We start from the raw sequence: 23,390 nt of genomic DNA, 5'->3' as shown, positions 1-23,390 counted from the left end.
TTTAGTTTATTCCATGCGATTTGATGTAAAAAAATGTTTATATTCTTTTTTTATATTTTAAATAGCTATTTTTTGTACTTTATCGTTTATTTGTTCTATATATTTGCTATGCCATCATGATCACATTAGTCATGATAAGGCACCACTTGGATAATTTCAAATGATATCAAGCCAGCAGAACAGCAGAAGACCTTGCTTGGGTGGTTTGGAAAGGGGTCTTACTTTTACTTCAAATTCGTCAAATTATACTGTCAGGCAACCGATATGGCAACGATTTTGGCTAGGAGTGTTCCTCTTATCGAGAACTTAGCTAAAAGAAACTGTGTGAAGGTAATAAATCTTATATGTTTGCCTATTTTAAGCTATTTTGTTCAGTCTAAACTTGTCTGCTCTATGTAACCTAATCAGCTGTTCTGTGTGCTAATTTGGGAATCAAGCAATCATTTACCAATTATTGCTAATCATTCCATAAAAAACGCACTGTCAATCAATTGTTGACTTCAGCAATAATCATCCAACAATCGTGCATGATTATTTCTTTATTTTTTGGCTCCTTTTTCCAAACAAATACAAATTGTGTTCACCTTCATAGAGGTTATATTGATCGATATTGGGCTCTTATTTGTTTAAGAATTAATATTGGTTTGCCCTTTGCATCTCTGATAGACTAATTATCCTGAACAAACATGATTTTGTAATCATAGCACTAATACATGATTCAAACACAAGTTGAAACCGTTTAATGTATGACAATAAATTAGTTTTCTCATTCACAATCTGTTTGAAGTGATATGTTCGAATATAATATGTCAATTATTTGGAAAATAAAATAACCCACTGAATATGTATGAAAGATGAAATACATCTCCACATTTTTTCCTAATAGATTTTATTTGATAACATCTCCACTAAATAACTCACTGGCATGTCACCTTTATTAAATTGAGCCAGTAAATTATTAAATTGGAACACCAGAGAAACGTACCGTATGTAAGCTATCTAGGACACTAGGGCGGTTGCACAAAAACCGGTTAAATAGTAACCGTGATTAATCCCACAAAAACCAATAAGAGAAACCGTCGTTTCAAAAACTTCTTCTATGATTGGTTCTTGTAAAGTTAATCATGATTAAAATTCAACCGGATTTTGTGCAACCGGGCCTAGGAATGGTGGCTTTCTATTGTGAGGTCAACATTATAATGGCAGTGGCAAACAAAATAGAAAAGCAGCTTTGCCGATTCACTGTCTTTAAAGTTTGAGACTGGCTCTATATTTAGAGTTGCAGTCCATCTACAGAGCCACATAAATCGAACTATCTGCAGTCATCCCAAGTAGTGTTTTTTATTGTTTTAAACTTTGACAAAGTATATCTGGTGACTGCCGGTCATAGACTGATTTATTTATTTATTAAGTTAGCATAAACAATACAAGATATCATTGAAATTGTGTCACTTTTTGCATTTAGAAATATTGTTAAACGGGTGCCTAAAACAACAGCGTCTACAAAAGTGTCTACTATGCACTGATTGAATCCCACATTGCGTATGGCATAGAATTATGGGGGAGTACCTCGAAGCAAAAAACTCAAAGAATTTTTGTTTTGCAAAAGTCTGCAATAAGATACCGGGAGGGGCTCAAATTTCCACAGACATGTCGGGAGTCTTCCAGTAGCCTAAGTATTTTAACTGTTCCATCATTGTACATTTTCAAATCAATATTACATGTGAAGGATAGGTTGAATTCATTCCAAGTTAACTCAGATATTCATGGCTATAACACTAGAGGGAGGAATAACATTTCAGTTGAGAGACATAGGCTAAGTGTATTTGAGAAAACACCTCTTATAGGGGACAAAAGTTTTTTGCGAAACTTCCGGCTGATTTGAGAAATATTGTTGAAGAAAAACAATTCAAAACAAAACTATATTTTTTTCTCAGTGAGAAGGCTTTCTATGAGGTTGACGAATTCTTGTTAGAGTGAAAAAAATTATTATCATAGTCTTGCAAATTCAATGAATGTTAGTAGAGTTTTATTCTAAGATTGATATTTTATGCTATTATGTTATGTTATTTTGTATGCTAATCTGTGACGTTTTTCAACTGTATTACTTTGTTTTTGTTATACTTTTGTTGAAAATAAAATATTATTATTATTACAATGATTGGAAAGAAAAAAAAACAGGCAATTGCTCAAAACCTCTCCAATTTCCTAATTTAGTTTCAAATTGTCCAAATATTATATTTTTTATTATAAATATCAACTTATAATTGAATAGAATTACTATTACTGAATAATTTTAAGGGGAATGTAACTTATTTTACTGTACACTTTCTGAAAATAGAATAAATTTTAAGATGTTTTTGTTTTTCCACAGTTACTTGGAGCCACCACCCCGGCACCGTCTCAAAACGGTCAACAAACCCGTAACCTCAACGTTCAGGAACATGTGAGCTACACTCTTCTGAAGGAAGCCGGAATTCCGGTGCCCAACTTCGGAGTGGCCAAGAGCAAAGCGGAAGCCAAGGAGATTGCCAAGAAGCTGAATGTAAAGGACATCGTTCTCAAGGCCCAGGTGCTGGCTGGAGGGCGTGGCAAGGGCGCCTTCAAGGGTGGACTTAAGGGCGGTGTCAGGATGGTCTTCACGTGAGTATTGAATAATTTGACCGAACGTAGCGAGCTCCTAAACCAAAACTTTAGTTTAGTTCAGATTCATTCTTGTCAAAAAAAAATCAAGCAATACAATACAAATACATTTTATTTCCATCAATATACAAATAAACAATCTAATCAATAAAAGTACATAATATTCAAAAATACAATATATGAAATTTACTACAAAATATAAATAAATTGCATTTTTTCGGAAATTAACCTACTCAACTATGGGAAACCCATGTTCTAGAGAAGGTGTAGTAGTAATACAATTAAATTTAGAGTGGGGGTGCAAATAAATTGGGTAAGTGAGCTCACATATTGTTCGAAACTATGTTTCTATATTATGTCTTCCAGTTACTTGGCAGTATTTGACTCTTCAGAATTTATCCGAAGATAAAAATAACACTCAAAAGTCAGAATAGAATATTACAAAAAAAATCAGAACATAAAAAAAGGCGTGAGGTGTTCAGGAATTATTGTTGAGAACTCACACTCATAAGCTATAAAACTTATAACAACCGAGTTCATTCACCACAACAGCTAAAACTCCCTCTATGCTATAGGGTATTGCATCTATTAATTTATGTTTAATTACACATTTGTATAACCTGATGTAATCGATGCAGGCTTTAATCTCTAAGGGCCGGTTTCCAAGCTCGGGATTTGGCTAAGTTCTAGACTTTAAACAGCTGGAGTAAGAAAATTGGCTTTCCGAAACGGGACGTAGTCATAGTCATTGTCAAAGTCACGTTTGAATTAAATTTCAAAAAACTAGAAAATTGAACACAAAATAAAATAAAGAGAAAGTAGTGTAAAGTTTCAGCTGTTTTGAATTATTTAATTTCGTCAAGGAAAAAACGTTTCCAATTATAGAAATGAGAAAATAAAAAAGCGACTACTGTTATAAAAACTGCGACTACGCCCCGTTTTGGAAAGCTAATTTTCTGACTCCAGCTGTTTAAAGTCTAGAACTCAACTAAATCCCGAGCTGGGAAACCGGCCCTTAGTGTTTTCTGTCTGCGCATTTCAATACTTTTCCTGTTCAGTGTTTTTATCAGTTTAAGATACAAATCGTATTTACTTGTTTAATCGTTGATGGAGAGAGTCATGACTGCTTATCATTATTTTTATGAGTTATTTTATGACATTTTTATAGCCAATTCCATTTCCTGAATCATGCAGAAATGGCTTACAGTCCAAATTTAAAATAGTCTAGAAAGAACGATAATATTTCAGATAAAATTATTGATAGACGTGAACTTTGATTAGGCATTAATTGGTTTCCGTTATTGTAACTTCATCATTTCTTTTATGTTTGAAATTCTTGAGATTTCTTATCACATAAATTGTTATTCAACACAAAACAATTATACGAGATTTAATTTCCCAATCGATCAATGTCATGGATCATTAAAAGAGAAATTCTGTGAAATGTAGGACTTGAATTTCATTGAGCCCGTTCTGGGTACATAGAATGTGGTAAATTGTCTGGTTCACAATTACAAGATAAAATTCCGCGTCCCATGAAAAGAATTTTGACAGATTCTGTACCAGAAACCAGTTCCAAGTTCCTGCCCCACAGTCGAAGCCTCGTAAATTGTTACAGTTCCAACTATCAAAGCTCTCATTGGTCGATTGAATTGTAGTCTGCTTGTTTCTCTACGCATGCGCTGTTAGCTTGTTTGTTTACCATAGCATAGCCATAGAGTACATAACCAACAAAATGATGTTTGATAACCATTCGTTAAATGAATTTTTCTCTATAGAAAATCTGAGAGTAATGGAATGAAAGAAATGCACACTTATCTAAACGGTAAGCTTGTAGAACAGCCTTTCTTCATTCACGCAGCTAGTAAACGACACATTTTGGTGTAAATCAACTTTTAAGTGCTCGCCAAAAGCTTGAACCAACGATTTTGAAATGGCGTTCCATGGGAACATTTTGCACTAGTCACGTGATGGAACAATTTACTATTGGAACTGTAACAATTTACTGTATGTACATAACGTACACATTGTATAATATACCATAGAGAAACAGTAGCATAAGTAGATATCCCATGGTATAGGGCGTTTATGTCGCAACTTTTAATGTTATCTCAAGCTGATAGTCCACGTAGTTCTCTCCTGTGAAGCTTTATGACGCTGGTAGTCTCTCATAATGTCCAAAGCTCCGCCAATTTATGAAGATGCATAACAATATAATTATCTCCAGTTATTATTATTATTATTATTATAATTTTATGGCCTTCATTGGACCACTGTAGTCAGTATCTTCCACCTTTACTCCGTCCTCTCTCAGCCCAATATTTCTTCATTCGTTCAGAAATTAATTCCTTTCCTCGTCCGAAATCACTCTTCCCATTCTGTGTCTGACTTTGATCTGCAGTCTGGTCTGTTTGTCCTTCAGGATTCTGATGTTGTCCGACTGTTCTTCAAATCTTCGAATGTTATATTCAACTCTCTCGTATCCTCCTTGAGTTCGTCAATCCATTTTATATTTGTTTTACTTTTCCACAACTTTTCAATAATTCTTCTGCTTAGTCTGTCCTCCGAAGCTCTAATCAGGTGACCGAAGAAAGATATTATAGAAAGATCTCCAGTTATTATATTACAAATTACTTTTTCATATCATATACAGTTCAATAATTATTTTCTTAGTCTATATTATGTAAATTCATCTATAATTTTGCTGTATTGTAAGCTATTGTATATAAGTGTATAAGCCAGTATATATTGTAATCTACATAAATGAAGTACTCAATCAATCAATCAATCAATCAATAATGTGCCGTTCATACACTCTTACCCAGTAAAAATCGACAATAATAGATAGTAATCGGCTTGAGATAACAGTAAAAGTTGCGACATAAACGCCCTATACCATGGGATATCTACTTACGCTATTGTTTCTCTATGAATATAGCCTACTTATTATTTTGTATTTTTTCAGACCAGAAGAAGCCGAAGAATTCGCCGGTCAGATGATAGGTGACTTCCTTATCACAAAGCAGACCGGAGCCAAAGGCCGAATCTGTAACTCTGTCATGGTAGCCGAACGCAAATTCCCGCGCAAAGAGTACTATTTCGCTGTCATGATGGAGCGAGCTTTTGCTGTGAGTCGAGAATAAAATAAAATATAAATATATTATAGTGAGGTCCACGTTATAATTTTGTAAAATTACTCAGAAATTTCAAAATTGTAGAGATTTGAGTGAAATATTTTTGTTGTTAATTAGTTTTAAATTATCAAAATTTGAAATTTTTAGTTTAGTCGTTAGTTTTGAAGTTAGTTTGTAAATTGGACTTTTTGAAGTGAAAAGTGAAATCTAACCTCATTCTTTTTTAAACTTTTATTTGTAAAAATTTGGGAGAAGACAGTTTTGGACTATGCCTGTATGTCCAATCATATTTTAATTATGATTTGTGATTGTGGATAAAAAATAAATGAATAAATTTAGTAGAATTGATGGTGATGTTGTGAAATCTCTCCATAATAAGAAAACAAAGATATTGTCAAATTTCATTAAAAACTTTAAAACAGAACCATGGTTTCACTTAGTACTGATGATGTCCTGTACTGAGTACAGCTGATGATGCGTTGGTTAACTACGTGAAAACATGGTTCTGTTTTAAAGTTTTTAATAAATTTTTAGTGAAATTTGACAATATATTTGTTTTCTTATTAAAATGAATAAATAATGGCAGTGGAGAAAGATAGAAGTACAACGTTGGCGATCATCTGTCTTGTCAATGCCTTCTATAGACGGTAGCTGATACAAGTTTATTGATGTAATATTAACTGTTCATTCTCGTTGAAAATAATCAATTATATTTTATTAAGCAATAAATTATTTTTGAATAATTTCAAAATGAATTTTCACAATTAAGATGAAATGTTTTGTTTCCTTATTATTAATCTACATTGTTAGAAGACGGTCTGGCAACAGAGCAAAGTGAGAATGATATAGGGCTATCTGCTTTGTTGAATGATAAACAAGGATAGCAATACCATTGCTAATCAAATACTGCCATTATAACGTGGACCTCACCACAGTCATTCAATATTTAAAAGAAAAGAAAGTAGGTACCTCCTGTTTCATAGTGAGGTCCACGTTATAATGGCAGAATTTGATTAGCAATGGTATTGCTATCCTTGTCTATCATTCATTACCTACAGAGGTAACAGGTTAATAAATAGTAGAAAAATCCAAATTGTTATTCGATAGATATCGGATTTCGTTTTTTAGAAGTTCATCATAGCGAGAATTATTGTATTGAGATCGTGAATTATGATTTCAGTCTGGAATCAGACAAGGAGGATTTCATTCAGGAGTGAGAAACCATGAGAGGAATTCAAAGTAAAAGAGTAAAAGGCTACATTGTTAAAAATGTTGAATACGAGTTGAGTGTTGACCTTGCTTACAATGACTTGTTTACTGTTAAGAAATGTAAGCAAGTCCTAATTAGTTGCAGTAAAAAGTTAATTGTTGTATTCTCTTTTCTCTATTCAAAACATGAATACAATGTAGAAAAGTTGCTTCTTGTGTTAAGTTTATGATCTCAAACTGTTTACAAATGAGTGGATATGATTGTATGCTATGATCTCGAACTGAGTATTTTATCCAAAGTAAATCATATATTTTTATTATTCGTCTATTTCTTAATTTTTTGTTCTTATCAAGGCCGAAGTATGTATTTAAACTTGCTGTTGGAAGAAAGGAAATTATTTTGTTTTTTATAGAAAATAGAATATTGATCGCAACATCGTGAATAGTGCAAAACTATATAATAGCCTACCATAGAATTAATTTCATACTTATAACCAAATAGAAACATTAACACCAAACGAAGCTCATGACCCCACACCGACCCCACCTCAAAGGGGAAAAGGCTGAGAAGAAGAAGAAGAAGAAACATTATGACAATATTTTCTTTTAGTAAATTATTCACAATAATTTTGAATAATTATTATATCTATATATAAAAGCGAAATGGCACTCACTCACTGACTGACTGACTCACTCACTCACTTACTGACTCACTCGCAGAACTAAAAACGTTCAAATTTGGTAGATATGTTAAGTTGGCCCTTTAGAGGCGCACTAAGAACGGATTTGGAAAAAATTCCAAAGATACGCCTAAAATCTGCATTTTCCAGCGTTTTTTAGCGCTTTCTCAGTTTCATCGAGAACAAGATGAACAGAAAATTGTTCAAATTTAGTACAGAAGTTCAGCTAGGGTGTAATAATGTTGTGTTAGAAGGAATTTGCAATAACGTCAAAGATACGCCCAAAATTAGCGTTTTTTTGCTTCTTCTCGGATTTATCGAGAACAAATGAACAGAAATTGTTCAAATTTAGTACAGAAGCTAAGCTAGGGTGTAATAATGTTGTGTTAGAAGGAGTTTGAAATAACGCCAAATTTATGCCCAAAATAAGCGTTTTTTTGCGTTTTCTCAGTTCTTTTATCAAGTAGTAGACAGAAAATGTCCAAAATTTTAGACAGAGTTTTAGGTAGGGTCTAAATAAAAATGTTGTGATGAGGTGACTTTAATATTTCATCAAAGATACGCCCAAAATCAGCGTTTTTCTCAGCTTTTCTGCGTTTTCTCAGTACTTTGACTTTCTGATGGAATGAAGCATGCTCAAATTAAAAATGCAGGCGAGCGAAGCGAGCCCGCTGATCTCATTTCTGGACGATCCAATCGGGGTTCCAGGGGGCGGAGCCCCCTGGCTAGACGGATATGGCGAGCGAAGCGAGCCTGACGGCTAGTACTCATACAATGTTCAATGCTTGTTTATTATTAATTTAATTATATTTTTATATTTTCAATTCCAGGGTCCAGTCTTGATCGCTTCATCTCAAGGAGGAGTTAACATCGAAGAGGTAGCAGCTGAAAACCCCCAGGCTATTTTATATGAGCCCATCAACATCACTGAAGGTAACTCGAACTAAACAAATATTCAATAAAAATAAATTTAAATATATTTCATAACTATTTTACATTCAAAATTTGCTTGTCTTTCTGAGGATCTTTAAATTATAATTGTTCTTTTGTAAACAATGAAAGTTGGCTTTGTTTAAGAATCGGTAAAACTGTGTGGTTTATGATCGGTTTTGAATGATTTTTATAGGTTGATGAAGAAATATTCATGATAACTATTTTTCAATCAATACTTGGTTGTTTTCTTAGGAGCTTCAATAGTTATTTGTGCAACTAGTGCGCAAAGTGACAGTTTGCTGCACCGAAAGAAACGTTTACGCACGAGCAGTAGGCGAGGGCGGAATGTTTTCTTTCGGTGCAGCAGAGGAAATTTGCGCACGTATTTCACATTAAATTTTTCCTTCAGTTACTATTGAATATGAGAAGTGGTTGATTATGGGTAAAATGATGGCTGAAATCCATCGAATGTTTGTCTGTATAATTTTGTTATTAATAACAACTTTAATTTATTTTAAACTTGATAATCCAATTGAAAATTAATAATCAATAATTTATTCAAATTAAAAATTGAATTAATTCAATTAATTTGAAAATTTGAATAATTATGAGTAAATCTTAATTTCTAAATAATTTTTCAACCAATCAATTATGAATGGAAAATATATTATTTGAAATAATGAATAATTAATAATATTCAAAATGTATAATTCAATGAGTTCTCATTTTTATTTATTTGAAAATCAGAAAAAAATATAGGTAGAACAAATTCACATTCAAAATACACGCCAACACTGTCAACAGCTGATTGGGATGGCTGCAAGATAATATGCAAAGTATTAAGAGTACGCAAAGTAATACTTTGCGCACTATAGCGGAAAAGTGATTCTTTGCGGCCTGCAATCAGTGCAGAAATGGTCACTTTCCAAGGTACCTGTAGGAAAAATTATAATTGTTCTTTTGTGAAAAATGAAACTTTGTTCAAGAATCTGTAACATTGTGTGGTTTGTGATCGGCTTTGAATTATTGATTGTTGTAGGTTTTGAAGAATGAACAGTCTTTTTCTCTTGTGAAAAGTGTAAGATTACTTTCTTGGAGAATCGGTGAAACTGTATGATCTCTAATCGGGTTTGAATGGATTGTTATAGGTTTGAAGAAGGAGCAAGCCCTAGCGATGGCCGAGAAAGTGGGGTTGGGGGACAAGAAGGAGCAGACGGCCGATATGCTGATGCGGCTCTACGATTTGTTCGTCAAGAAGGATGCCCTCCTCATTGAGGTCAATCCTTATGCTGAGGATGCCTCAGGAAACTGTGAGTAGATTAGTGAAATGAGGAAAATCCTTCTACAGTGAGGTCTACGTTATAATGGCAGTGCAGTATTTGATCAACATTGGTGTTGCTATCCTTGTCTATCATCCTTGTATCATCTTCGTATCATCTTTCTGTAGTGGGATCCACATTATAATGGAGCATTATAATTTAGGGTACAAACACACTGAAAGCGGAGCGGAGCGGAGTGTGGAGTTGAGGAGCGTCGTGAACAATATCATGTTAAGCAATGAGATGCAACACACTGGAAGCGTCTACTCGCGGAGCGGAGCGGAGCGTGGCATCAAACTTTGGACACAAGCTGGTTTGTTTTTTGGAGCGTCTGCAAGCGGAGCGTCACAGTGCGAGTGCCGGTCTGGTCTACTCTTGTACATTTCTACTCTACTCTTCTAGGCCCTTGACGCTTGACGCTCAGACGCTTCCTGTGTGTATCATGAACGCTCCGACCACGCCACGACACGCTATGCTCCGCCGTCAGTGTGTTTTTACCCTTATAATGACACATTATTTAATCAACATTGGTGTTGCTATCCTTGTCTATCATTCGACAAAGCAGATAGCGCTATCCTTATCAGGTCTTTTTGACCTGAGCAAAAACAGCTCTTTTTGAGAAAAAATCTACATAACAGGCCTTAAGTTTATTAGACAGCTTCCACTCATTTGAAAAATTTTGAAGATGTCGATGTTTTTGAGAAGCGAGTTAAAAAGTTTTTTGATGCTTGGAGTATTCTATACCTCAGAAGGGTTTGTGTGTAGAGAGGGTTCCTTTGTGTGATTTTTTCTTTTTTTTGTATTACTGTATGTATTATACATTTTTGAAAATTTCTATACTCTGATTAGAGTCTCTGGGAAGCTTTAAAAAACAAACAAACAAACTTATCCACCTGCGCGACGTTGCTAGATCGTCTTTCAACTATGTAGAAATATAATTAACTTTTATCTAATTTCAATTATGAAAATGTATTAATAAATCATTGAAAAATATAACGAATAAAATATAATTTTAACAAGAATTAACAGTTAATATTACTTGAGGTATACCGGTATCAGTTATCTTCTATAGAAAGAAAGAAAGAAATATTTATTGCCAAAATCATTAAACAAACTTTACAAATGTGAAAAATATAAAAATTTTCATATACAATACATTACAAAAACTTAAAATTAAAACCTTTCAAGAAGGCAGTGGCAAGTCAGAGAATCGGCAACGCTGTTCACCTATCTTTCTCCACTGACATTATAACGTGGATATCACTATACTCTACTAAGAACAGTCGTTAGGTGATGTCAGATGCTCTAAAATCGATCCGGTGCAACCTGAAAACTCTGACACCCGAGCTGAGCCAGCCTGGTCACTCGATATTTCGATATTATTATTTTTATACTATACTATTATTAACATGCTTAAAATTAGTCATAAATAAATCACCACGAAAAATATTATCAATTATTTATTACTATTCTTTCCATGTATTTGTTTTTGTATATTTAGTTTTGCCATTTTATGTAGAATGAATTGATATTGATTGTTGTGTTTGTTTGTCAGACTTCTGCCTGGACGCGAAGATGCGTTTTGATGACAACGCAGATTTCAGACAGAAGGAACTGTTTGGGCTGCGCGATTGGTCGCAGGAGGACTCCAAGGAGGTGGAGGCAGCCAAGTACCAGCTCAACTATATTGCTCTCGACGGTAAGCATCCTTATTAATATTCCTGTTATTTATCTCTTGAATACTTGATTAGAATAGAATAGAAATGAACTTTATTTAGCAAAAACCAATGTCAAATAGTTTTTTAATATCCATCTAATTGTCCTTTTAAATCCTTGATTAAAATAGAATAGAAATGAACTTTATTTTGAGCTGTCGTCGTCGTCGTCTTTTTCTTCTTCTTCTTCTTCTTCTTCTTCTTCTTCTTCTTCTTCTTCTTCTTCTTCTTCTTCTTCTTCTTTTTACTTTCCTTGCCCTATTACCATAGGTAAGGAAAGTATTCTTTCCTTGCCCTATTACCATAGGTAAGGAAAGTATTGCTTTCCGAAAAAAATTAAGGTACCCCAATTTCTAAATTTCTATACGTTTCAAGGTCCCCTGAGTTCAAAAAAGTGGTTTTGGGTATTGGGTAATCATCCACTATGGAGAGATTGCACACATCGTGTGTCTCCAGCGTTATTGTCCTGTCACCAGCTGGCTCAGATCTTTGAATAGTAGACTCTTATGCGCGTGAACACTAGCGTCAGGTGATCAATTTTCATGACGGCAAGGAAAGTAGTGTGAGTGCGCCACACCAGATTTTTCTTCTTCTCCCCTACACTTTCACTCACATTCATATATTATGAATGACCTTAAATAAACTTGGTTCATTTAAGAACAAATTATTGAAATTGTGAATTCAAAAGGAATTTACACTGCCCTCTCCATCTTCAACTCAATCTCTTCCACCTTCTTCTTCCCTTTCTCCACTTTATCTTCTATATCCTTCCCCAATTCTCCCCCTCCTACTCTACCTTCTATTCCTTCTTCCCACCATAAGATATTGTTCTTTTTCCTTTCTTCCTCTTCATCCTGTTTAGATGACATTGGACTTAATTTTGACTAACAAGTCATCATTCTTTTATTATCCACTTTATCTTTTATTTCTCGGCCTACGGCCTCGGACTTGAAAACCGATTTCGAGCCTCTCGAGCCGGAAAAGTCTCATTTTCTGCTCTAGGTGCGAAATATACTATTAAATAGTATATTTATTAGTATTTTATTGGTATTCAATGTGTGTTTATTGTGTTGGTTAGGTGACATCGGTTGTATGGTGAACGGAGCCGGGCTTGCAATGGCCACCATGGACATAATTAAACTGCATGGCGGTGAGCCCGCCAACTTCCTCGATGTGGGGGGTGGAGCCACGGCTCAGGCTGTCAAGGAAGCTTTCAAGATTATCACATCTGATCCCAAGGTCAGCTATCATCATCATCATCATCATTATTCATCTAAATTTATTGATTCGATCATATTTCTCATAACCGTTCTGTAAGCTTCCTCACAAGTATTCATATGTATACAGGGTGATTCTTAATTATGGTAAAATAATTTAATACGTGATAGTAGAGGTAAAAGTAAGAAAAAAAGTTCTTATAAACATATATCCATAAACGCTTCATTAGCGAGCTATACAGGGTGAAAGATTTCGCCCGGAATTCAGTTCCTCTAGTGAAATACACCAATGCTGAATTGTTTGGCGAATCATTTTTAAGAAACTTATGCTGGATTCATATGGAAAAATATCTGAAAAATTGAATAAATGAATATAATCATAGAGAAACAATAGCGTAAGTAGATATCCCATGGTATAGGGCGTTTATGTCGCAAGTTTTACTGTTATCCCAAGCCGATAGTTCACATAGTTCTTTCCTTTGCAGCTGTGTGACGCTGGTAGTCTCTCATATTGTGCCGTTCATACACTCTCACCCCAACAAAACAGTAAAAATTGACAATAATCGACAGTAATCGGCTTGAGATAACAGTAAAAGTTGCGACATAAATTCCCTATACCATGGGATATCTACTTACGCTATTGTTTCTCTATGATATAATCCACTCAACGGCTGATTTATGATTAATACTTCTATAGTCTGATTTTTACTGTAATATTGGCGTATGAAGGAGGTTCCTTTTCCTTTTATATTATCCTTGAAATGCAAAATTTCCAAAAACCCTTGTATATAGGTCGACGCGCAATTTAAAAAGGAACATAGCTGTCAAATTTCTTGAAAATCTATTACCGTTTCGCCGTAAATGCGGAACATAAAAACATATAAAGAGAAATGTAAAACCGTCGACTTAAATCTTAAGCCGCGTTTACACCAAAGTTATTAACAAAATGTAAATAACTTAATCCTTTTAGATTCTATTAGATTGAACATGACTCATCATACACATGATGATCATATGTGTTTGTCAAGTTCCGTTCAATCTAATAGAATCTATAAGGATAAAGATACTAACATTGTGTTAATAACTTTGGTGTAAACGCAGCTTTAGACCTCACTTCGCTCGGTCGATCATATATTTCATTGTTTATTTTTCCTTTGCTGCTCTATTTGAGGTTGAATTATTTTTTCCTACAGTTACGTTGAAAAGTGGCCATTGCTGCACTGATTACAGAACGCAAAGTATCACTTTTCTGCTCTAGTGCGGGAAAAATTTTTCCTGCACTCCAGATTTGCAACATGGCAACGCAAAATACTTAGTATGTTATATGGAGCAACAGTGCAGCAAAATCAAAATGAAGTTGGTAACAGTGACTGCTGTGGCTGCTATAGTGAGCAGAGGTGCAAGAAAGCACAACGAGCAAATTATTAAGTAGATATTATAACCAAGGACAACGAGGACTTTAGGATTTTAGGATTAAGGTTTTTTATCAATAATAAAATTACACAGAAAAACATTTGATGGATTTCAGGCAATTTTACCCATAATTACCCACTTCTCATATTCAATGGTAACTGTAGGAAAAATTTAATGTGAAATACGTGCGCAAAGTTCCTCTGCTGCACTCAACAAACCATTCCGCCCTCGCCTACGGCTCGGGCGTAAACGTTTCTTTCGGTGCAGCAAACTGTTACTTTGCGCACTAGTTGCACAAATAACTATTCTATCATTATAATTTGTAATTTTTCCAGTTGTTACTGCATGTTAGAATCTGCTGTTGAAAAGCTGTTTTCATTCTAAGCCTTTCGCTGATGACACAACATGCATGGTAAAAAAGTAAATTCGTATGGCTTTTGTTGGTGGGGAGTCCCTTTCGGGAAAATATGCATGGTGAGCATGTGTGTACACACAAGCTCAACACACTTGCTCTGTCGTTAGTTGCCTTAGGTTAGGTTAGATGTGTTCACATAGCTATTATTCATAATCCAATAAATTGGTGATTGTTTTGTGTTTCAGGTATACGCACTGATGGTGAACATTTTCGGTGGTATCATGAGGTGTGACGTCATCGCAGAGGGTATCATTGCCGCTGCTAAGGAGCTGGACCTCAAAATTCCCATCATCTGTCGGTTGCAGGTTCGTAATTCATTCATTCAGACATTCATACATTCATTCATTCATTCGTTCATTCATCCATACATACATTCATCAACATAATCAGAAAGTCTATCTTTGTTTATTGGAATCTATAGTGAGCAGTGGCGCCATTTCACCAAACTGCTGGGGGGGGGTAAAAACCAAGAGGTATGAGGGGTGGGAAGGAATACCCCTAAAAGATAGAGGGTTCTGGGTTTTTCCCCATAAATGTTACATTCGAAGATGTTATTATATTCTTCATTTTTCCAGTTTATTTATTTATTTTATTTATTCATTTATATTTTTTACAGAGAAGCACTGATCGGGAGAGAAAAACTAAGAATACTCCTTGTACTATTTCTTTTCCAAATTTAGATAACACTTTGTAAAAGTCCAAAATAGGGTTATGATTTCACTTTACTAAAATTTAGTCCATTTCCACTCAAAAACAACGAAAACTAAGTAAGTTTTATACAAATGTGGTTGAAGTATCAATACAAACAAATATAGGCCTACAGTGAGGAACGTGAAGAAGGAATAGGCTATACTGAAACAGATTTCTTAAAAATCATGGAAACAGATAAATTTTTCTTTTAAAATGACAATTTCAACAATTCCATTGGGGGTCATATTCTAATTGGAAAATAACCAAAAAAAGTAGAAAGCTAAAGAAACATTAAGCTGTTCCCATAATTCTCAACAACTCTGCACATACATTTTTGATTGTCTGATTGTGCCCTTCATTTTGCTTCCACTGCGACATCTTGCAACTTGTTAATTCTCACGTTGAAATTTATGCAATCACTCACTTATTATTATTATTATTTTATTGATTCAATGATACAAAATTATTATGTAGAATAATTTGGGGGAGGATAAACAGGCACAGCCCAAAACTGTTCCTCCCCCGAATTTTGAATTATTAAAATAGTCCAGAAAATAGGTTATGGACTAATTGTGCCCTGATCAATAATTGTACCCATTCTAGATTTAAGCTTCAACTATACCACAGAGAAAAATATATTCTTTATTACTCCTTACCCGTATCCATATTTTCAAGAAAATTTTGCAACATTGTTGATACTGTAGAAGGATTATACTACTGCTGTTTAAATGTATTCTACTGCTGTATCAAATCAGTATGAGATTCTAAGGATCCGTGTAGATAGACACGCATTTTCATTATTTATCTGATCCTTGGGGGGCCTAGGCCCCTCTAAATGGCGCCCCTGATAGTGAGATTAAAAATTTTCGCCACACTGCACAGAAAGCAGCTGTTTTCCAGTCCCTACGTAGATCTGAAAGACATTGTTTGCAAACGACTCTCGTCTGACGTCAGAACAGGTTTCTTTCCGGCTAAGGCCGGAAAGAGTACCCTTTCCGGCCGCTAACATGGAACTAAGAAAGGTGAGACTGCTATTCTAACTTTTTTGAAAATGTGTTTGGACAACTGTGCCATATGGTGCATTGTGTTCAGAAGGGTGAGATCGGAAATTTCCACCCCACTTTGAGTACCCTACGACGTCTGGTTCTTGAGATATGAGACATCAAAGTTTCCCCCCCCCCTCATAAAACATTCTTATTCAATTTATTATTCTTATATAGCTGATGCCAAAAAGTTAGGCGGCTTCTTGGGTCACATGGTGTAACCTACTCACAGCTGATGCAATTCATCTATTTATTGTATCTTTTGATTTAAAAATCAGCTGTTGGAACGCACAAGATACCCACGAAACCGCCTAACTTTTTGGCGTCAGCTATACCTGTAGTGTGGCGAAAAATATCGTACACGACTCTCTCAGAAAGGTGTTTACGGTATTCGAATAACATATTCCCGGGCTCGGCAAGCCTCGCCCGGGAAACTATCCTCATACCGTGAACACTAACTTTCTTTGCTTGTAGCGTAATATACTATTAAAGTCAGTAGTAATGATAGGACTCCAGATTTGCTGATTCTCTGTTACCGACGCGCAGCTAGAAAAGGATAGCTCTAGAATAGAATAGAATAGAATCTTTATTGCAGCAATATCTGAGGTCATCAGATACAATACAAGTGTCAAATATATACAAAATGATACAAAATAAAAATATATTACATCAGTAAGTTACACTATCAGTACCCTATGATAATATGTCACCTGATTTTCAACTTATAACAGAATATTCCTAGCTAATGTATAAAAATCTTCAATCTTGTTTAAAGGGTTAGCTGCTAAGAAACGTTTCATATAAATTTTAAAAGTTCCATTCTCCATATTTCTAAGATCTTCAGGAAGTGAATTAAACAATTTTATTGATAAAAATAGAAATGTTTTTTGTGTACTAGAATAGGTATACCGATAAGTAGTCAAATTACCCCTATTTCTAGTGTTATGGCTATGAACTACCCCCTGCTCCACAAACTTCTCCAAATTCTCCTCAACATAAATAAGGCTCTGTTGAACAAATATTGAAGGTAGAGTCATATTATGCTATATTATGCTTTGTCAAATGATAGACAAGGATAGTAACACCAATGTTGATCAGTTGGTGACTTTATAATGTGTACCTCACCATAGCTAAATAGTTATTAGATTTTTGAATTGATTTGTTGTGTGTAATTTGCAGGGAACCAACGTGGACGATGCCAAAATCCTGATCGCTTCATCTGGAATGAAAATCCTGCCGGTTGATAACTTGGACGAGGCTGCGCGTCTGGCTGTCAAGCTGTCTTCCATTGTGGGGTTGGCGCGTGCTGCTAAACTAGATGTCAACTTTGAAATGCCTCTCTAAACTGCCGTTAAATCTAAGGTTAGTTGAAGAATTGCAGCCCTTTAATCTAAGGTTAAGTTGAGCGGAAAGTTTCCAAGATGTCTACAGATGGAAATTACTGAGATGTTGCAATTATTCAAATGCTAATGATTCAACAATTTTATTATTAAACGAAAATCCAAATTAAATGCTGTAATTCACCTAATGGTTCCCAGGCAGCCAAATAATTTTTGAATAGTAGCGCTCATTGAATTTCCATCTAGCTGTTTACCCTGTTGTCAATATTTGCAGTAGCAGAAGTCTACGGGGTGAATTACAGCATTTAATTTGGATTTTCGTTTCATAATAAAATTGTTTTTCCAAGATCTAATAAGAGTTTTATAGTTCTCAACTATTGGTTGTGATCGTATCTGGTATAGTTTCCTCTTCCTCATACGAATTAGCTGAGCCATTTTACTATGAGCAAAAGGTGATAAGCTGCTCTAGACTAGACTCACCTTTTTTACATTTATTACATTTACATTACATTTATTACATTCCCTAATCACAACATCAAATTAATGATAGGGAGAGAATCAACAGGATAAACCCAAAACTGTTCCTCTCCCTAATTTTGATAAAAATAGTTCAAATGAGGTTATGAAAACACTTATATAAAGATCACAAAAATTTACAGTCCAAATATACATTATACTAAAAAATTTGTATCTCGGTTGATCAGAAAGATGAAACAAATTATTATTACACTTGAAAATGCATTAATAAATTGAAAAATATTAAAAAACTTGATAAATTTGAAGCCAGAAAAATCACAAAAACATTCACTATCAGCATATGATCGTACTCCAAAAGTTGAGCAAATGCTCTAGTTTATTCATACAATTTTGAGCAAAAGCTTTTACTTTTGAGCAAATGCTCAAACTATTTTTTTGATGAGCATGAGCAAAAGGTTTTGCTCACGTTTATTCATAGAAAATGAAGCAAATGCTCCATATTTTAGAAGTATAAGCAAATGCTCAACTTTATTCATATGGCCCAATATGTCAAAATTTAAAATTCTTAGTTTCCGTTGCTTTTTAGTGAAAATGGACTAAATTTTATAAAAGTGAAACCATAACCCTATTTTTGACTTTTAAAATGTTATGTAAATTTGGGAGAGAAATAGTACAAGAAGTATCCTTAGTTTTTCTCTCCCAATCAGTGCTACTTTGTAAAAATTATAAATAAATAAATAAATTATAAATAAAATAAATATGGAGTGACCTGGCTGGCTCAAGTATGGTGTCACAGTTTTCAGGTCGCATCTGATTAATTTCAGGGCTTATGTATTAAGTGTATGTGTTAAGTTACTTACTCCGTGTGCCATCCATGTCCAAGTGGACATTTGACCACTTATTTGGACGTTTATTCAATAACATTGGGCCATATGAATAAAGTTGAGCATTTGCTTATAGCCTACTTCTAAAATATGGAGCATTTGCTTCATTTTCTATGAATAAACGTCAGCAAAACCTTCTGCTCATGCTCATCAAAAAAATAGTTTGAGAATTTGCTCAAAAGTAAAAGCTTTTGCTCAAAATTGTATGAATAAACTAGAGCATTTGCTCAACTTTTGAAGCAAATGCTTCAAAAAAGGTGAGTCTAGTCTAGAGCAGCTTATCACCTTTTGCTCATAGTAAAATGGCTCAACTAGTTCGTATGAGGAAGAGGAAACTATACCAGATACGATCATAATCAATAGTTGAGAACTATAAAACTCTTTTTAGATTCAACCATGATATATATCACCATTATCCCTACAAAAAAAATAATACAAAAGATTCTACCTGTTATAAAGATAGCCATCACATTGTAGGAAATAGGCATTTAAGAAGATAAGAGTGTAGACGATTATAAGAAGGATATTGATATTATAAGAGTATGCTGAAGATTATTATAGAGATGACATTTTTTCACGCTATTATTTCAAAATTCTAAACTCAACCAACCTAAAACTCTATTCATCAATAGAAAACAGAGCAGACGACGCAAACACAAGCGGTGCCCCCTACTTGCATATTTAGCGCTTCCGTGAGCTATAAAAACAAAGTAAGGCTACAAAAGCGAATCAGCTGATGAAAAATCTTTAAAATACGTGAGCATTTGCTCCAGAGTTCAGGAGCATAAGGTAAGAGTATAAGGTAAAGCTTATTCATATAAAAATGAGCAAATGCTTTTGCTTCTACATTTTGCTCATGAGCAAAACCTTATGCTCCATGCTCTTGCTCATGAGCATTTGCTCTGGTTTTATCCATATGGGCCATTGAGTCAAGTTAATAAACTGACATCCAATGTTTTGGTGACTTTTTCCCCTGAAAAACGATATTGATTTGTTTTAAAATAATAAGGTGGTTTTTATATTTGATATAATATGTATTCAATAAACATATTAAAGAACTCTTTATTTCATCCATGCTACATATTATTCATAATAATCAATCCATTAAATATTCCTAATTTCTCTTTGATTTCAGATGCTGTAGAGAATTCTCGTGAACAACGCCTAAGTAAAAGTTGGCTTTACTGTAATTTCTCATTAAAATATAGTATTAAGATTGTAAAGTATTTATTGCCGGTATTAATGTTACAATTATTAATGTATAATTATTTTAAAAAGCTCTCCGAGTGAACTATATCAGAAGCTTTAGTGTAAACCAATATTTCTCTCTAGAAACAATTTATGATTTTAATATTTTTTTGTTTTTATCATTAGTTGCAATTGAATGATTGAGAACAATATTGAATTGTTTTTGGAATAGTGGCAATTGAATTTTATTTCTAAAGAATTTATTATTGTAATTTATAGCACATTTACAAAGTAAAGTTGTTCAATTGTCGATATTGAAGAAAAGCACTGTATTGTTGAACGATTTTTGGAAAAATCACTTCGTTTTTGTAAATTAATCATGCATAGCATTGTTGTTGGTATTCAATTGTTACCATTCATAAGTCCCAATGTGTGTATTTGCATTAAAATATGTGCAGATCCATGACATAATGTTGCATTTATTTTAGTTTTAGATCCTTTGAAAGATCCTTTTTAGGTTTAAGGTGTGAAACTTTTAATAGGAGGTTGAAAAAGCCTAATTAAGTGTAATTAATCTTATGCGCTTTGATGCAAGAAACACGAATCTGGAATCCGATTTGCAAAATTCCTCACCGTTCATTAAATGAATGGTGTTTTTTGTGAAAAGTTCGTCCATGGTTTTTCTCATTTTTTTGTGAAAAATAAAAATCGCTCAAACTTCGTGATCTTATGCTCGTTGATGCGAGAAACACGAATCTGGAATCCGATTTGCAAAATTCCGCACCGTTCATTAAATATGGCGGTTTGAAAATTTGCAAATTATAAGTTTGAAGCTGCATAACTCACCCTGTAGGCCTATAGTAGCTGCAAAATTTGGCTCCGACATTTCTCAGGTAAAGCTTCATCTATGGTGCAAATTTCAGCCAAATCTGAGATACGTTTTTCACTGTTTCATAACGCACGATGGTGCGTTTTTCTCATTTTTGGCTCCGACATTTCTCAGGTAAAGCTTCATCTATGGTGCAAATTTCAGCCAAATCTGAGATACTTTTTTCTACTGTTTCAAAACGCACGTCCATGGGTTTTCTCATTTTTTTGTGAAAATAAAAATTGCTCAAACTTCGTGACCTTATGCTCGTTGATGCGAGGAACATAAATCTGGAATCCGATTTGCAAAATTCCTTACTGTTCATTAGATATGGCCGTTTAAAAATTTGCAAATTTCATGTTTGAAGCTGCATAACTCACCCTGTATAATAGCCGGGGATGGTGTGCCAAATTTGGCTCCGAAATTTCTCAGGTAAATCTGTAGAGCTTCATCTATTTTGCAAATTTCAGCCAAATCTGAGATACTTTTTTTCTACTGTTTCAAATCGCACGATGGTTAGTTAGTCCATGGCTTTCTCATTATTTTGTGAAAAATAGAAATCGCTCAAACTTCGTGATCTTATATGCTCTTTGATGCGAGAAACACGAATCTGGAATCCGATTTGCAAAATTCCTTACTGTTCATTAGATATAGCCGTTTGAAAATTTGCAAATTTTATGTTTGAAGCTGCATAACTCACTCTGTATAGTAACTGGGGGTGCCAAATTCGGATCCGACGTTTCTCATTTAGAGCTTCATCTATGGTGCAAATTTCTGCCAAATCTGAGATACTTTTTCTTTAGGTACTGTTTCAAAACGCGCGATGGGTAGTCCATGGTTAACTTGTGAAAAATAGAAATCGCTCAAACTTCGTGATCTTATACTCTTTGATGCGAGAAACACGAATCTGGTATCCGATTTGCAAAATTGCTTGCCGTTCATTACATATGGCCGTATAAAAAATTTGCAAATTTTATGTTTGAAGCTGCATAACTCATCCTGTATAGTAGCTGGGTGTGACAATGTAAGTTTGAAGCTGCATAACTCACCCTGTAGGCCTATAGTAGCTGCAAAATTTGGCTCCGACATTTCTCAGGTAAAGCTTCATCTAAGGTGCAAATTTCAGCCAAATCTGAGATAGGTACTTTTCTTTTACAGTTTCGAAATGCACGATGGTTTTTCTCATTTGTTTGTGGAAAATAAAAATCGCTCAAACTTCGTGACCTTATGCTCTTTGAGGCGAGAAACACGAATCTGGAATCCGATTTTCAAAATTCCTCACCGTTCTTAAGTTACACACAAATCTTCAGACTAAATAAATATGGTAGTGTAGAAGTATATATATTGTATATCCTTATCAAAGATTATGTATAATCTATTAATTAATATTATAGAATAATAACCAATCTATAGCAAATATTATTTATTCATTTATTCATATGCAATACAATTCAGGTAAAAACAACAGGCATTTGCCCAAAACTGTTTCAACCTTAATTTGGAATACACAGTCTAAAGGTTATGCTACTTACGTAACTTAAATGATAATATTATTCGTACACAATTTTGAGTCCAAAAAATTTATCTACAACAATTTTGAATTTATCAGATTGATCAATTTCCAAATATAAATAAAAATCTCAGTAGTAGGTAGGTACAGTATCTTTTTTTTAATTATTTCATCACAACATTCATGCCATTTTCAAGTCATTATCATGTTGTGATAGAATAATATTAAAAAAAAGGTACTGAGATTTTCATTTCTATTTATATTACAAGTAGCCCTATACAGAAAAGCGACAATCTATAGCAATTCTATTCATAGAATGTATAGCTATTTCTATATCGCTTAGTACCTACGTACGGTACTTAGGCTACCTGTTATTCAAGTCCAGTTCTAGCCAATTTGTAGCTAATATTCATAAAAACCTGGATTTTCCAGCTTCAAGTTCAATCAAATAAGTTGAAAATTACATTTATACTCCCTTAAAAACCGATAAATTGTTACAAAATCAGTAAAATTCTCATAAAACTGAATCCATGTTGACTGAATTCAAATTTAGTAAGTAATATTTACTTCTCGCGGTAGTCACAATGGAAGTGATCATAGTTACAATTTCTGCCGCTAGAAAGCGCACAATGTCCGCTTGTGAACTTGTTAGTACCAATTTCTGCCACTAGACTGCATTAGCGTTCTCGAATTCAGATTCACTACTAGTCAA

The 23,390-nt window shown here is 34.2% G+C and overlaps 1 protein-coding gene across 1 annotated transcript; it reads left to right on the top strand.

Annotated features, from left to right (window-relative positions):
- Nucleotides 1-157: 157 nt before the first annotated feature.
- Nucleotides 158-20,766, top strand: LOC111046062 (succinate--CoA ligase [ADP-forming] subunit beta, mitochondrial). The gene is made up of 10 exons (XM_039439818.1): nt 158-330; nt 2,375-2,643; nt 5,609-5,771; nt 8,497-8,599; nt 9,748-9,909; nt 11,474-11,617; nt 12,712-12,872; nt 14,864-14,983; nt 17,591-17,773; nt 20,248-20,766. The coding sequence occupies exons 1-9, from the start codon at nt 265-267 to the stop codon at nt 17,753-17,755; spliced, it is 1,353 nt and encodes a 450-aa protein (XP_039295752.1). The 5' UTR covers nt 158-264; the 3' UTR covers nt 17,756-17,773; nt 20,248-20,766.
- The last annotated feature ends 2,624 nt before the right edge of the window (nt 20,767-23,390 follow it).

Source organism: Nilaparvata lugens, chromosome 13 (assembly GCF_014356525.2).
Source record: "Nilaparvata lugens isolate BPH chromosome 13, ASM1435652v1, whole genome shotgun sequence".
NCBI lineage: Eukaryota > Metazoa > Arthropoda > Insecta > Hemiptera > Delphacidae > Nilaparvata > Nilaparvata lugens.
Note: the sequence above shows the minus strand (reverse complement) of the source record. Positions and strands in the feature narration are given on the sequence as shown.

Excerpts from the sequence above, each read along its gene's own strand:
- LOC111046062 (XM_039439818.1), top strand. The coding sequence starts at position 265 with ATGGCAACGATTTTGGCTAGGAGTGTTCCTCTTATCGAGAACTTAGCT. Across the intron at positions 5,772-8,496 it reads TGATGGAGCGAGCTTTTGCT|GGTCCAGTCTTGATCGCTTC; the intron begins GTGAGTCGAGAA and ends TTTCAATTCCAG. Across the intron at positions 8,600-9,747 it reads GCCCATCAACATCACTGAAG|GTTTGAAGAAGGAGCAAGCC; the intron begins GTAACTCGAACT and ends GGATTGTTATAG.